The sequence below is a fragment of the Gossypium raimondii genome, chromosome 9 (assembly GCF_025698545.1).
Source record: "Gossypium raimondii isolate GPD5lz chromosome 9, ASM2569854v1, whole genome shotgun sequence".
Lineage (NCBI taxonomy): Eukaryota > Viridiplantae > Streptophyta > Magnoliopsida > Malvales > Malvaceae > Gossypium > Gossypium raimondii.
In genome coordinates, this window is record NC_068573.1 from 44,263,132 (window position 1) to 44,275,237 (window position 12,106).

General features: G+C 29.5%; 1 protein-coding gene across 1 annotated transcript; it reads right to left on the reverse strand.

Annotated features, from left to right (window-relative positions):
• Nucleotides 1–9,887: 9,887 nt before the first annotated feature.
• Nucleotides 9,888–11,198, reverse strand: LOC105800105 (zinc finger BED domain-containing protein RICESLEEPER 2-like). Its single transcript, XM_052621286.1, has 3 exons — nt 10,610–11,198; nt 10,205–10,507; nt 9,888–9,946 (listed from the first exon to the last, which is right to left on the reverse strand). Exons 1-3 carry the CDS (start codon nt 11,196–11,198, stop codon nt 9,888–9,890), a joined length of 951 nt encoding a protein of 316 aa, XP_052477246.1.
• Between the last annotated feature and the right edge of the window lie 908 nt (nt 11,199–12,106).

Sequence of the window (12,106 nt, forward strand, 5' to 3'; positions counted from 1 at the left end):
ACGCAAACAGAAACAACAAGAGGAAAAAAACAACAAAGAAGCAGAAAACAACAAATGAAAATCCAAACGCAAAAAGACAAAAAGAAATAATGAGAAATAGCTTTAGATCGGCTACAAAAACCGAAAATGAAACGATTGTAAACTTCTTCGAAAAAAGGGAAAAAAAAAGAGAAAAACAATCTTAAGGTGATATTGCATTTTCTGTCTTAGATCTAACATTTTTTTGTTCATTTTGTTTCTTGTTTATTTATTGTTTTTTTATTTTACTGAAACAAAAATAAAATAAAAAAACAAAACTTACCTGAGCGCCACGGTCTCTTCACCAGAGTCCCGCTCTCCTTCATCGGAGACGAATTGAAATGAGGGATGAGGACGGTTTCCTTTTTTTTCCTTTTTCTTCTCGCCTGTTTTGGTGGTTAAGGGCTGAAAAGCCCTTGGATCTGCATGGCGCCGACCGTCGCCCTCGGTGGCGTCGCGATAGAAGAACAGCGGATGTCGGCAGGGTTTCCAAAGCTAGGTTTGGAGCCCTAGCAGGGAAAGAGAGCTCCTTTCTTTTCTTTTTTTATTTCTGTTCTTTGAAAAAAATGAAACTGCAAAAAGAATTTGGTTTTTAAAGAGGTAGGAAACGACACCGTTTAGCCCCTTTCAAACCCACATGCGCGACCCGACCCGTTCCAGGGGATCCGCGCGTTTCTGTAAAATGGGCTATTTTCGCCCTTGGTCCCTCCCCATTATTGTTTTGTTTTAATTTAATCCTTCTGCTTGTTTATTTTTTTTAATTTGACCCCGAAGGTTTTGAATTTAATCCGTTTTAGTCCGAATGAAACGTTGCGCATGGAACTTTAGGAGTAATTGCTGGATTAGTCCCCGTTTGTTTCACTCGCATTCGTTTTAGTCCCCTGGCAACCCTATTTTATTTATTTGTGATTTAAACCCCAGATTTTGGGCCTGATTTCAATTTCGTCCTAGTTCATTTAATTAATTTATTATTCGTATTTTAAGTTTTACATATTATTTATTTTAAATGCTTCACCTAATATTTACTTAAATTTTTTATTACATTATTTGTTTCAAACTACCATATATATATTGTCCTTTAAATCTTTTTTATATATTATTTTTTAACAAAGATAAAGAATAATGTTTTATGTTTATTTATTTATTTTAATCTATATTAGCATTTTTCATTTTAAGTTTCAGTATTTTGTTTGCTTGAGGTATTGACCATTTATTTGAATTGATTTCATAAAATATTTGTCTTAGACCATTAGTTACGTGAAGTTATTGTCTATATTATTTCGTCTCGTTTGCTTTGATTGTTAATGTTGATATTTTAAAATGATGCATGTTGTATGGCTATTACCATTATGTGTATTATTTCGTTTACTTGTATTCTCATGCTATAGTGATTCATTCATTTAACATTTTGATCATAAACTATTTCTCCATGTTGTATTATTATTCCATCAATGTAACCCTTCATTCGCACATGGTTTTAAATGTTACATTAATTTTTTATCCAAATAAAAAAGGAAAAAAGTTTTCAAAATAAGGCAATTTTTTTTGCGTTTGGAAGTTCGAGAAAACGTGCCCTAACGTGTTGGGTTTCGATTTTTCGTTCGACCAAATAGCTAAAATATCCTTTAAAATTTCAAAGTGAGGCAATATTTACGTTTGGAAATTCGAGAGAACGTGCCCTAACGTGCTGGGTTTCGGTTTCTCGTTCGACCAAATAGCCAAATATCCTCTTAAATCTCAATCCATGTCGTTCGAGTTTTTTTAGGATCGTACTCTAAATCTTTTTAAAGTTTTCAATCTTCGACATTAAGACGTTAACTAATCAACTAGGTACCAATTTTTGGGCGTTACGAGGGTGCTAATCCTTCCTCGTGCGTAATCGACTCCCGAACCTGTTTTTCTGAATTTCGTGGACCAAAATCGTTGTTTTAATAAAATCTAAATCGTTTATTAAAAACAACCGTTTTACGAGGTGACCCGATCACACCTCATCAAAAAAAGATTGGTGGCGACTCCTGTTTTCGTTTTTATTTTCAAAATCCAAGTCGACCCCGTTTTAACAAAAAAATGGTGTCAACAGGAGGAAGAGAGTTCAAACTTGGATCACTAGAGAAGACACTAAACACTTAATCGTTCGACCTTAATCATTTTCTTATCTATCCATTATGATTAACCCCTATATTTTGGTACGTGACAATGAAAATAAATTGATTAACTTTTCATTACTTCAAATTTCATTTTATATTTTATTAAGATTTTTTATTTTTCATTGACCCAAAATTTATTTTATATCACGAGGCAACCGTTGGAAATATATAAAAGAACATTTCGAAAAGTCAATTTTCGTAAAGCAAGCAATCTCTTAAAATCTCTACAACAGCCCCATCAGCCATCACCAATAGATTGAGTTGACTAATTAGCAATAATTTTGAAATGGAACTTTGCTTATTTTGAGTAATCTCCTAAATCCAAGCACTAAGCAAAAAATTGAAAACCTATCTTGTCATAAAGTGGAGAGCAAAATGTGGCAATTATAGGTGTTTTGGACCATATATGATGGTGGTGGATTTTACACAATGTGAATGTCATTCACACAACAAGGCAATATATAAGTATATTAAATTTGCCCAAAATTCGCTTCTAATTTTGAAAAAAAAACAATTATTCGAGGACAAATTTAGAGTAGTTGGAGTATAGAGTTATGTGCCCCTGTTAGAGGAAAATACAATTTGGAAACTCTTTGTATATCTAATAAAAGTTGGTGGGTTCAGCAATGAATAATTGATTACACTTCTAAAATGAGAATAGATATTCAAAATTTAAAAATAATATCATTGAAAGGAATAATCACAAACTTTAAAATAAATATAAAATATATAAAAAAAGTTATTTTTTTATAACTCCAAAATAAAAATATACTATAATTTTTATGTAAGAAAATGAGCACACACATGTACAATCCCATTTGATATGCTTCCAGAATTTAGGGTAAAAATAGATTACGGTGGCCTTCAACTGTCAATCGTTTAAAGTTCGTCTAAACCCATTATGTTTGTTTAATTTTCGTTTTTTTACCTAAAATTTTGGAATTTAATAAAGATGTAGGCAAGACCCATAATCATGTCTATATATAACAGAGGCGACAAAATTTTTTTCTGGCGAATCGTCTAGCATTTATTTGGTTTGTTTTTTTGCCTTGTCTCTTTTTTACCGCTTATTCTAAAATGAAAAATCAACTGACACCAAAAGTCATTTCTATCCCTCCAAAATATAAATTTAAATCCTTTTCTTGTTAAAGTTTCAGAATACATAAACTAAAATAATTGATTTGGAATTTGAAATTTGAAATTTGAGTCAGTCAACTCCAAATTTTGTAATTAAAAAACTAAAAATCATAGTAAACTCGTGAACTTAATTAGAGATACGAGTGTTGATATTGGTTGATCATCAAGGGGGAGATTGGAAGGAGATAGATGGTGATAAGTAGATTGATTTACTTGTGTCAGGTGGATAGTCAAAGTAGGTAAGGAGGAGGAGGGAGGAGGGAGGAGAAAGGAGATAAGAAGAAGGAGACGGTGTGCAAGAATATATTACTCAAGGTTGTTGAAAGGGAAAATATCCCTTTTATATCGTGCCTAGGGGTATATATAGAGGGAGCTTCTCCTTGCCTAGTAGCACCTTGTCATTGTCAGCATGGGTGGTTGGCCAAGTGATAGGTTCGTTATATGTTAGTTGCCGTCAATTGTAGTTTGCTGAAATAATATGAGGTTGCTAGGCCTCAGTGATATCTAGATAGTCCCCTCTTGAGGATAAGAGCGTGCCACTAATAACGAACGGCCTAATAGAGAACTCACTATTAGCGAATGGTTTTCCTGTACGTGGTATGAAGTATGCGGGTGGCTTATTATCGAGTGACCAGCCAAAGGGTCATCTGTGGGTGGCCATAGTGGTTGGCATAAGGAGAATGATTACATATTCAAGTATTTGTGGGCATTTGATTTGTAATTATCATCATAAATATTAAGCATTCAAAAAATATATTTGAAATCAAATATTTTAAAGCAATGAATGCACATGTTAACATTAAGATATTTACTTCACTTTTAAAAAAATATTTGCGAAATAAGATATTAGCCTAAAGACAAATAATTAGTCTTGAGATAATAAAAAATATTTAAAATAATTAAATAGATTATTTAATTGAAATAATATTATTTTTTATTAAATAATTTGAAAAGAAACTTATAAAAAATTAACACCTAAAAGTATTTACCAATTATAAATTCCAATTGATTGAATTATAAAACAATTATCGTAGTTGGTATCCTTCCAAACAACAACGATCTTATGTTCAAGTTCTAGTAAATGTGATTTATAAAATTTTAAATATATTAAAATTTTAAATATATTTTTAATTTTTTAGTGAATTGTATATGTTTTTGTAATTTTATAATTTTTAAATAATTTTAGTAAATTTTTTGTAACTTTGTGTAAAATTTTAAAGATTTTTAATATGTTTCGGATGATGACGTCATTGTGATGCCATCGTATGACACGTGACAACATATGATTGGTTGGATATCTCCCGATACTTTTTAATGTCGAAAGGATTGGATTAAGAACATTTGATAACGTTAGGGAATGAAATGGACTAAAAAAACTTTAAAGATTAAACTAAAAAACTCAAAATTTACGATCAGTGTAAGGTGAGCGTTCAATCGAATCGAGTGAAGAAATTTTGAGTTAATTGAGTTGATGAGTCCTATTTGAATTTTTTTCGAATCAAATTGAGTGAAATGAAATTTGAGTCGAATCGAGTAAAATTGTTCAAGTTGAATTAAAAAAATTAAAATGTCAAATTAAAATCTTGTTACAATATAACTAATTTCATGTTAAAACACATAAATTTGAAACCATACATATTTTTTCAAAGCAAAAAAAGAAAAGAAAAAAGATACGATAAACTTAAATCATTAATTAACTTATTTAGGTCTCAAAATTATTGTTTTAGACAACTTTTAAAATTTTAACTTTCTTTATATATATTTTAGAATTTTTTGAAAATTTTATAATTTTTAAAAATATAAATTTTTTGAATTTTTATAAATATTTTGAATTTTTAAAATCAATTTAATTTTTTTGTAATTTTGTTGAGAGAGAGACCAATTTGTTCATTTTCAAAATTGATAGGGACCAAAAGCGTATTTAAACCAATTTGTTATTCAAATTATTTGAATTGTAAAATTCAACTCGACTCGAACTAAAAACTTGAATTACTTATTCAAATTAACTCGAATAACTCGAGTAACTTAATTTAATTAACTCGAAATTTATATATATTTTTAATATTAGATTTTAATTTAATTAACTCGAAATTTATATATATATTTTAATTTTTCAAATCTAATAGATTTTTCAAATTAAAATCTTGTTACAATATAGCTAATTTCATGTTAAAACACATAAATTTGAAACCATATATATTTTTCAAAGAAAAAAAGATACGATAAACTTAAATCATTAATTAACTTATTTAGGTCCTAAAATTATTATTTTAGAAAATTTTAAAATTTTAACTTTCTCTATATATTTTTAGAATTTTTGAAAATTTTATAAATTTTTGAATTTTTAAAATCAATTTAAATTTTTTGTAATTTTGTTGAGAGAGAGGCTAATTTGTTCATTTTAAAATTGATAGTGACCAAAAGTGTATTTAAACCAATTTGTTATTCAATTATTGAATTGTAAAATTCAACTCGATTCGAACTAAAAACTTGAATTGCTTATTCAAATTAACTCGAATAACTCGAGTAACTTAATTTAATTAACTCGAAATTTATATATTTTTTTAATTTTTCAAATCTAATAGATTTTTGTTGACCCCTATTTCAGAGGTAGACGTGCTCCATTATTATGATTCTTTATTTTCTTGTTTTTAATTAAAAAAGTTTTTTTTTTCCATTATGAGGAACTTAATTCCATTATAGTGAAAGGTAGACAAGAATTCAGAATTTGAATTATGAGATCCAAAACCACATTTCGTCTCTTCTTCGTTTTGATATTCGGTTTTTCTCTGAATTACAAGAAAGATTGGATCGCCTTTTTAGTATTGTCATTTCAAGTTGGTAGAAATAACGCAACTGTAACTCTCATTTTATTTTACTGAATAATAAATTGGGATTGGGTGTGCGGGAACTAGTGATCTAATTTAAATGGTCTGTACAATTGAGATGGTTAATTAGAGCTGAGTCCTTCTCGTTCACAATCCTTATCATCCGCAAAGCTGTCGAAGAATTAAATTATAAGAGATGATCTCAAGGTTGTTCATTTGAAAAGAATTAGTTGTTGGACTGTTTCTACAATTAGTTTACCACTACCAAAGAATTGGTGGTTTAAGGCTATTCCTCAATCACTTTAATTGGCTTATCATCAAATGGGGAAGCATCAATAATCCATGATTGTTACTAAGCCATTATGCAACATCTAATATCTATAAATTTTATGAGATCCTTACTACAATAAATAATTTCATTTAATTAAAGTTACCGTGGCTAAGCCTCTAATTAAATAAAATTATTTGGACCCCTAGACATATATTCTAAAGTTTTATTGCTAAATACCTTATGCAATAAGTAAAAAATTTATGCACCTAAAAATGTATGTAACTAATAACCAGATAATTCACTTACAAACATTTACTTTAGGCACATAAATATATATATTCAAATAACAAATTTCTAAAATTTTCACTAAATTATTTATAACATAATTAATTTTAAAATTTTACTTTAATAAAATCCAACGATTTTGCACAAAAGATTGCAATAAAATTCTTAAAAATATTTCAAAATAATTCAAAGAAATAAGGCATTGTTATTTTGAGAAAATTTACAAACTTTTAAAATTGGACAAGGCAGATATTAATCATGCTCGAATACCAAATGTAAGCCTAAATTATAGCTTAAATGTTAAAGTGTAGCGGAAAAGATAAAACATAAATACTTCCGGCTATTGTCTGAACCAAATGTCAAAATCCAGACGTTATAACACCACTGTCGAGTGCGTCAAACAATCGACGAGGATGTCAAATTTAGGTATATGAAACACGAAAATAACTAAAGCCTTTTAAGCACTCAAAAACCTCACTAGATGAATTTTTTTTTTTTTTTGGTGCTTGAAGACTTTATACTTGGGGTATTTATAGTGATGGTTCCCCATAAAAAAACTACCAAAACATGTCCCACTATCACACGTACAAGATGTGAAAGTTGGGCAGCAAAAGTGGGGAGCATTCCCACAAACCAAATGCATGTGCTACATGCCTCACTTAGAAGAAGAGGTTGCTCACAAATAGCTCACCTCGCCCAAATCCCCTTAGTTTGTCTCACTAACAAGAGACTACCAAGAGAACTATCGCAATAAGAGAGGCTCACTCAGGTAAGAGTAAGAGTTCGCCAAATTTAAGGGCCATCTGACTACTACCAAATCTCAAAGGAAATTTATTTGTGAAAAACTTACATAAAATCTATTGACTTCCCAATGCCCTAGTACCAACTCCCCTACCATCACATCACAACTGACCTCATCTTATCAAGGTTCTCCATAACTATACCTCAGCCCCTACCCAGTAGGGTACTCATCAAGTGGGATCCATGCTAAGCTTTAAGCCTCTTTTATCTTCACCAAAAGAGAAAACAATTCTACTTAGAAGAAAACTCCTCTAATCTAACCACTAATGACTTTCAAAACTATGATAATGAATCACCTCCTACCTCCACTACTAAATCTTATATCAACAGGTATGTTTTTAAAAATATAAAGACAAACAAAAATGTTTTCGCGGTTAAAATGCATAGCTGCGTGCAAGAAGGAAATTATTATTGTTGTTGTTGTTTTCTTCCATTCATAAAGAAGAACTTTTAGTGGAATAACTGTTTTGCTTAGACCACCCTATCTAGTAGAGCATTACTAGATTTGGAATAGAGACATCCACTTCATTTTCTTGATGTTATAGATGGGGAAACAAAGTTTCTGATATTCCTTTTAATTTTTCCTACTGAAATGGGAACTCCCTATCTCTATCATGCCCCCTTCTATACTTAGTTTCCCCCATTTTGTCAACTACACTCTATGGCAATAGTTTACCTTTTACATATCAAACAAGAGTTTGCTTAATCAGTGTCCACAGTTACCAGTTAAAAGTTATTTAATTGTTATTTTCAAAAATTAAATTCAATATATTGTCTTTACTAGTTCAACAAAGAATATCACCTTAACCAGATTAACATTTAATCAAATAAATCAAACATGCAAATTCTTGAAAACCTCAAGTAATACTAAATTATGTAACATCCCTATCATGAAATAAAAACTCAGTTAGATGAATGTTTTTTAATACAGAATTGTGATTTAAAATTTAACTGAATTAATTTATAAAAGGTTTAATCCAAAATTGATAATACTTTTTTTATACTTCAATTTTTATCAAAATGGTATTTAATATTTTCTTTTCAAATTTATACATTTATTAATTCAATTATTAGTCGATGTTAAGTCTATTTTAAATAATAATAATAATAACATAACCTACAAATTCATATCTAAACATGCACTTCCCCATTTTGGCACCTAAATATTTTTCCGATCACAAGTGGTATCTAAATTACTTTTTCTCAAGTGGTATATTTGTTAATTTAATAGTTAATCAAATTATTAAGTCAATTTAAAAAAAATATGACCAATTAAAAATTGCCATGCGGAAAAAAGATTAAAAAAATTCTCTTTATAAATATATATTTTTTCTTCGTTCTCTCGTATTGAGTTTTTCTACAAGTGTCAGTATTTTGGCTTTCGTGATTTTGATCAATGTTTTCAGAATTAGACCGATGGTCGAACCAGTTAGGCTATCAATTCCCGGTTTGATCTGTACATCTTGTTCAGTCAAATATATTATTAAAAATTCATAGAAATAAAAAATATTTTAAATAGAGAAAATCAATTCAATCAATTTTTTAGTTTGGTGTAACAAGTTTATATCGGTTTGCAGGTCAATCAATTCAACCTCTATTTTTGGTTCGGTGCCTCGACCAGCCAGATAGTTTGATTTTGAAAACACTGGTTTTGATTGTTCGAAATTTTGATTGAGAAAACAAAAAATTTGCACAGTGGAATTTTTAAAAAATTCTTTAAATTGAACTGTGTTGTGTTATCTATTTTATTCCTGACTTTCAATCAAAATGATTTTTTTTTGCTATTTTCAAATCCTCGATTACTTAGAGAGTGGACTCTAATTCTTGAACCCAACACAAAATAAAAACTCTAATTTTTCGGTGGAGAAAGTTAACTCTCTCTATGAGAAAATAAACCAAAATCAAATCTCGCGTTTTCACGAAAATAGAATTTATTAAAAGTAAATCTCACTATTTTCTAGTAGGGTAACTGCACTCAGAATTATGTGTTTTTTGACTTAGCCCATAGTCCCTATATATAAGGGTGTTCAGTCGGTTAACCGACCCGAAATTGTTATAACCGAATTAACTAACCTCCAAAAATTTTTAACCGTTAACCGAACTGAATTTTTTTAAAAATAATTAACTGAAACGAAATTTTTTCGGTTAACCGAATTAACCGAAAAGTATGTGTTGTTCATTTTTGGTTAAAAATTACCCCAATTACCCGAAAATTACCCGAATTACCCGAAAATTACCCAAATTACCCGAATTACCTGAATTAAATCACTACATGATTAAAAACATTACATAAATCTTTGAATCACTACATAATTAAAAATATTACATAAGTCTTTGAATCACTACATAATTAAAAACATTACATAAGTCTTGAATTAACACATAATTGAAATGTAAGTTTTAATATTCTCCATTTACATCCATTTCATCTCTCCAAAATATCTCCATTTGTATTAAACCTAAAAAAACATGAGCAAAAATTTAGCATATAATAGAAATATACGCATTTAAAAAAAATCAAATAATATAAACAAACGAATAGATTATAAATTAACAAGAATAAAATAGTAGTAAGCATACCCTTCAACTCACGAAAACTCATGAATCTAGGGTAGGCTCTAATGCATTCCAAGAAATGTCTAAACATTGAATCAATTAAATAAGTAAGACTGATATGGTAAAAAATTGAAACTATTAAAATAAAACAATAAACATACCATTTTCACTCTTGTCAAGCTCTTGGATTTGTTCTTCAATCTTTTTTATGTCTTCTTGTGATGATGATCTTCGAATCCAATCTTGAGTACACACAAGAGCTTGTACAATTTTAGGAGTTAAAGAACTCCTATATTGATCAAGCACACGTCCCCCGGTGCTAAATGCAGACTCTGAAGTAACCGTAGAAATCGGTATAGCTAACACATCTCTGGCAATTTTTGAAAGAGTGGGAAATCTAGGACTGTTCACTTTCCACCACAATAAAATATCAAAATCTTCAACAAATTCTTCATTAGCCTCAGCTAGATATTTATCCAACTCAGATGTTTTATCCTCACCACAAATTTCAAACTCACGCTTTTATACAAAGCTTGCATTCGCTTTTCATTTTTGTTGTGGTTCACCAATGTAAACATGTGTTGACACACTCGATTGGCAACAAGTACTATGAAGTGGAGGCTTATACTCATCAAACAATTCATACAAAGATTCCTTCAACTTTTGCATCATTTCACAAGCTTTTTCAGAACTAGACATTTCACTAAGTGCAAATTCAAGATACTTTAGTTTTTGTCTAGGATCTAAAACACAAGCAACAAACATAAGCAAATTCATCTTATCAATATCACCCCAATACTTATCATACTTCTCTTTCGTTTTGATGGCCATAACATTGAAATCAATATTACTATTTAACTGAGCATCTCGTAAAAGAATATCAATTTCGGAAAACTCATCAAAAAAATTATTGGACGTGACATATGAAGTGCCAGATATACGCAAAGTGACTTCATAAAAGTGTTCCAAGAAATCCCTCAAGTTTCTAACATTATCCCAATCATCCACACTAGGCCAACCCTCTCCCCTTTCAAGTTCAGCCCTAAAGTTTGTATCTTGCTCCTCAAATCTCTCAAAAGCTCTCTTAAAGTTCTGAGCAGTGTCTAACATTAAGTAGGTCAAGTTCCACCTGGTACAAACATCAAGACACAACATCTTCTTGCACTCTATCTTTTCCACCACAACACACTCCTTAAACTTTTGTAATCTAGTGGAGATTGTCTCACATATCTAATGACCCCCTACGCTCAATGATTTATTCATTTCCTTTAAGCCTTCAACAACAATCAAATTCACAATGTGTGCCATGCATCTCATATGAAGATATTTATCATTTTGAACTAAACCCCCTCGAGGGTTAAATTTCTTTCTCAAATAACCAATAGCAACATCATTTGAACTTGCATTATCAATAGTAACAGTAAACAACTTATCAATCCCCCAATTCAACAAGCATTTCTCAATCACCATCCCAATGGACTCACCCTTATGACTAGAAATTGGACAAAAGTTTAAAATATTTTTATTCAATTTCCAATCGTTATCAATAAAGTGAGCAGTGATACACAAATAATTAACAGTTTGCAAAGATGTCCATGTGTCAGTAGTTCTGCTTTAAATTTTGCTTTAAATTTTGGTCTTTATCTACATATTCATAAAACATAATTGTACTTCTGTTTATTTTGCTTCTTCTTTTCTTAATATATATAAATATAATTTTAAAATTAATTTATAACTTGAAGACCATATTTATTATGTTGATTAATTTTTAATTTAATGCTTATTTACTTTTTTAAATATTATTATGTTCATTATGTAAAACTTTTATGAGATTGCGTATCAAAATTAAAATTTGTCAAAAAAAAACGATAAAAGGTTACTTTCAATGTATATCAAATTGTTCATAAAACAATAAAAATCAAATAAGCAAACATAAAATAAATTTTATTTAATTAAACCAATGGACTATTTAATGCTTACTTCCCAATTAAGTTGCAATCCATTTCGCTATTGTATTACACAAGATTACATTAAATAATTAATTGAAAATATTGGTAAGTTAC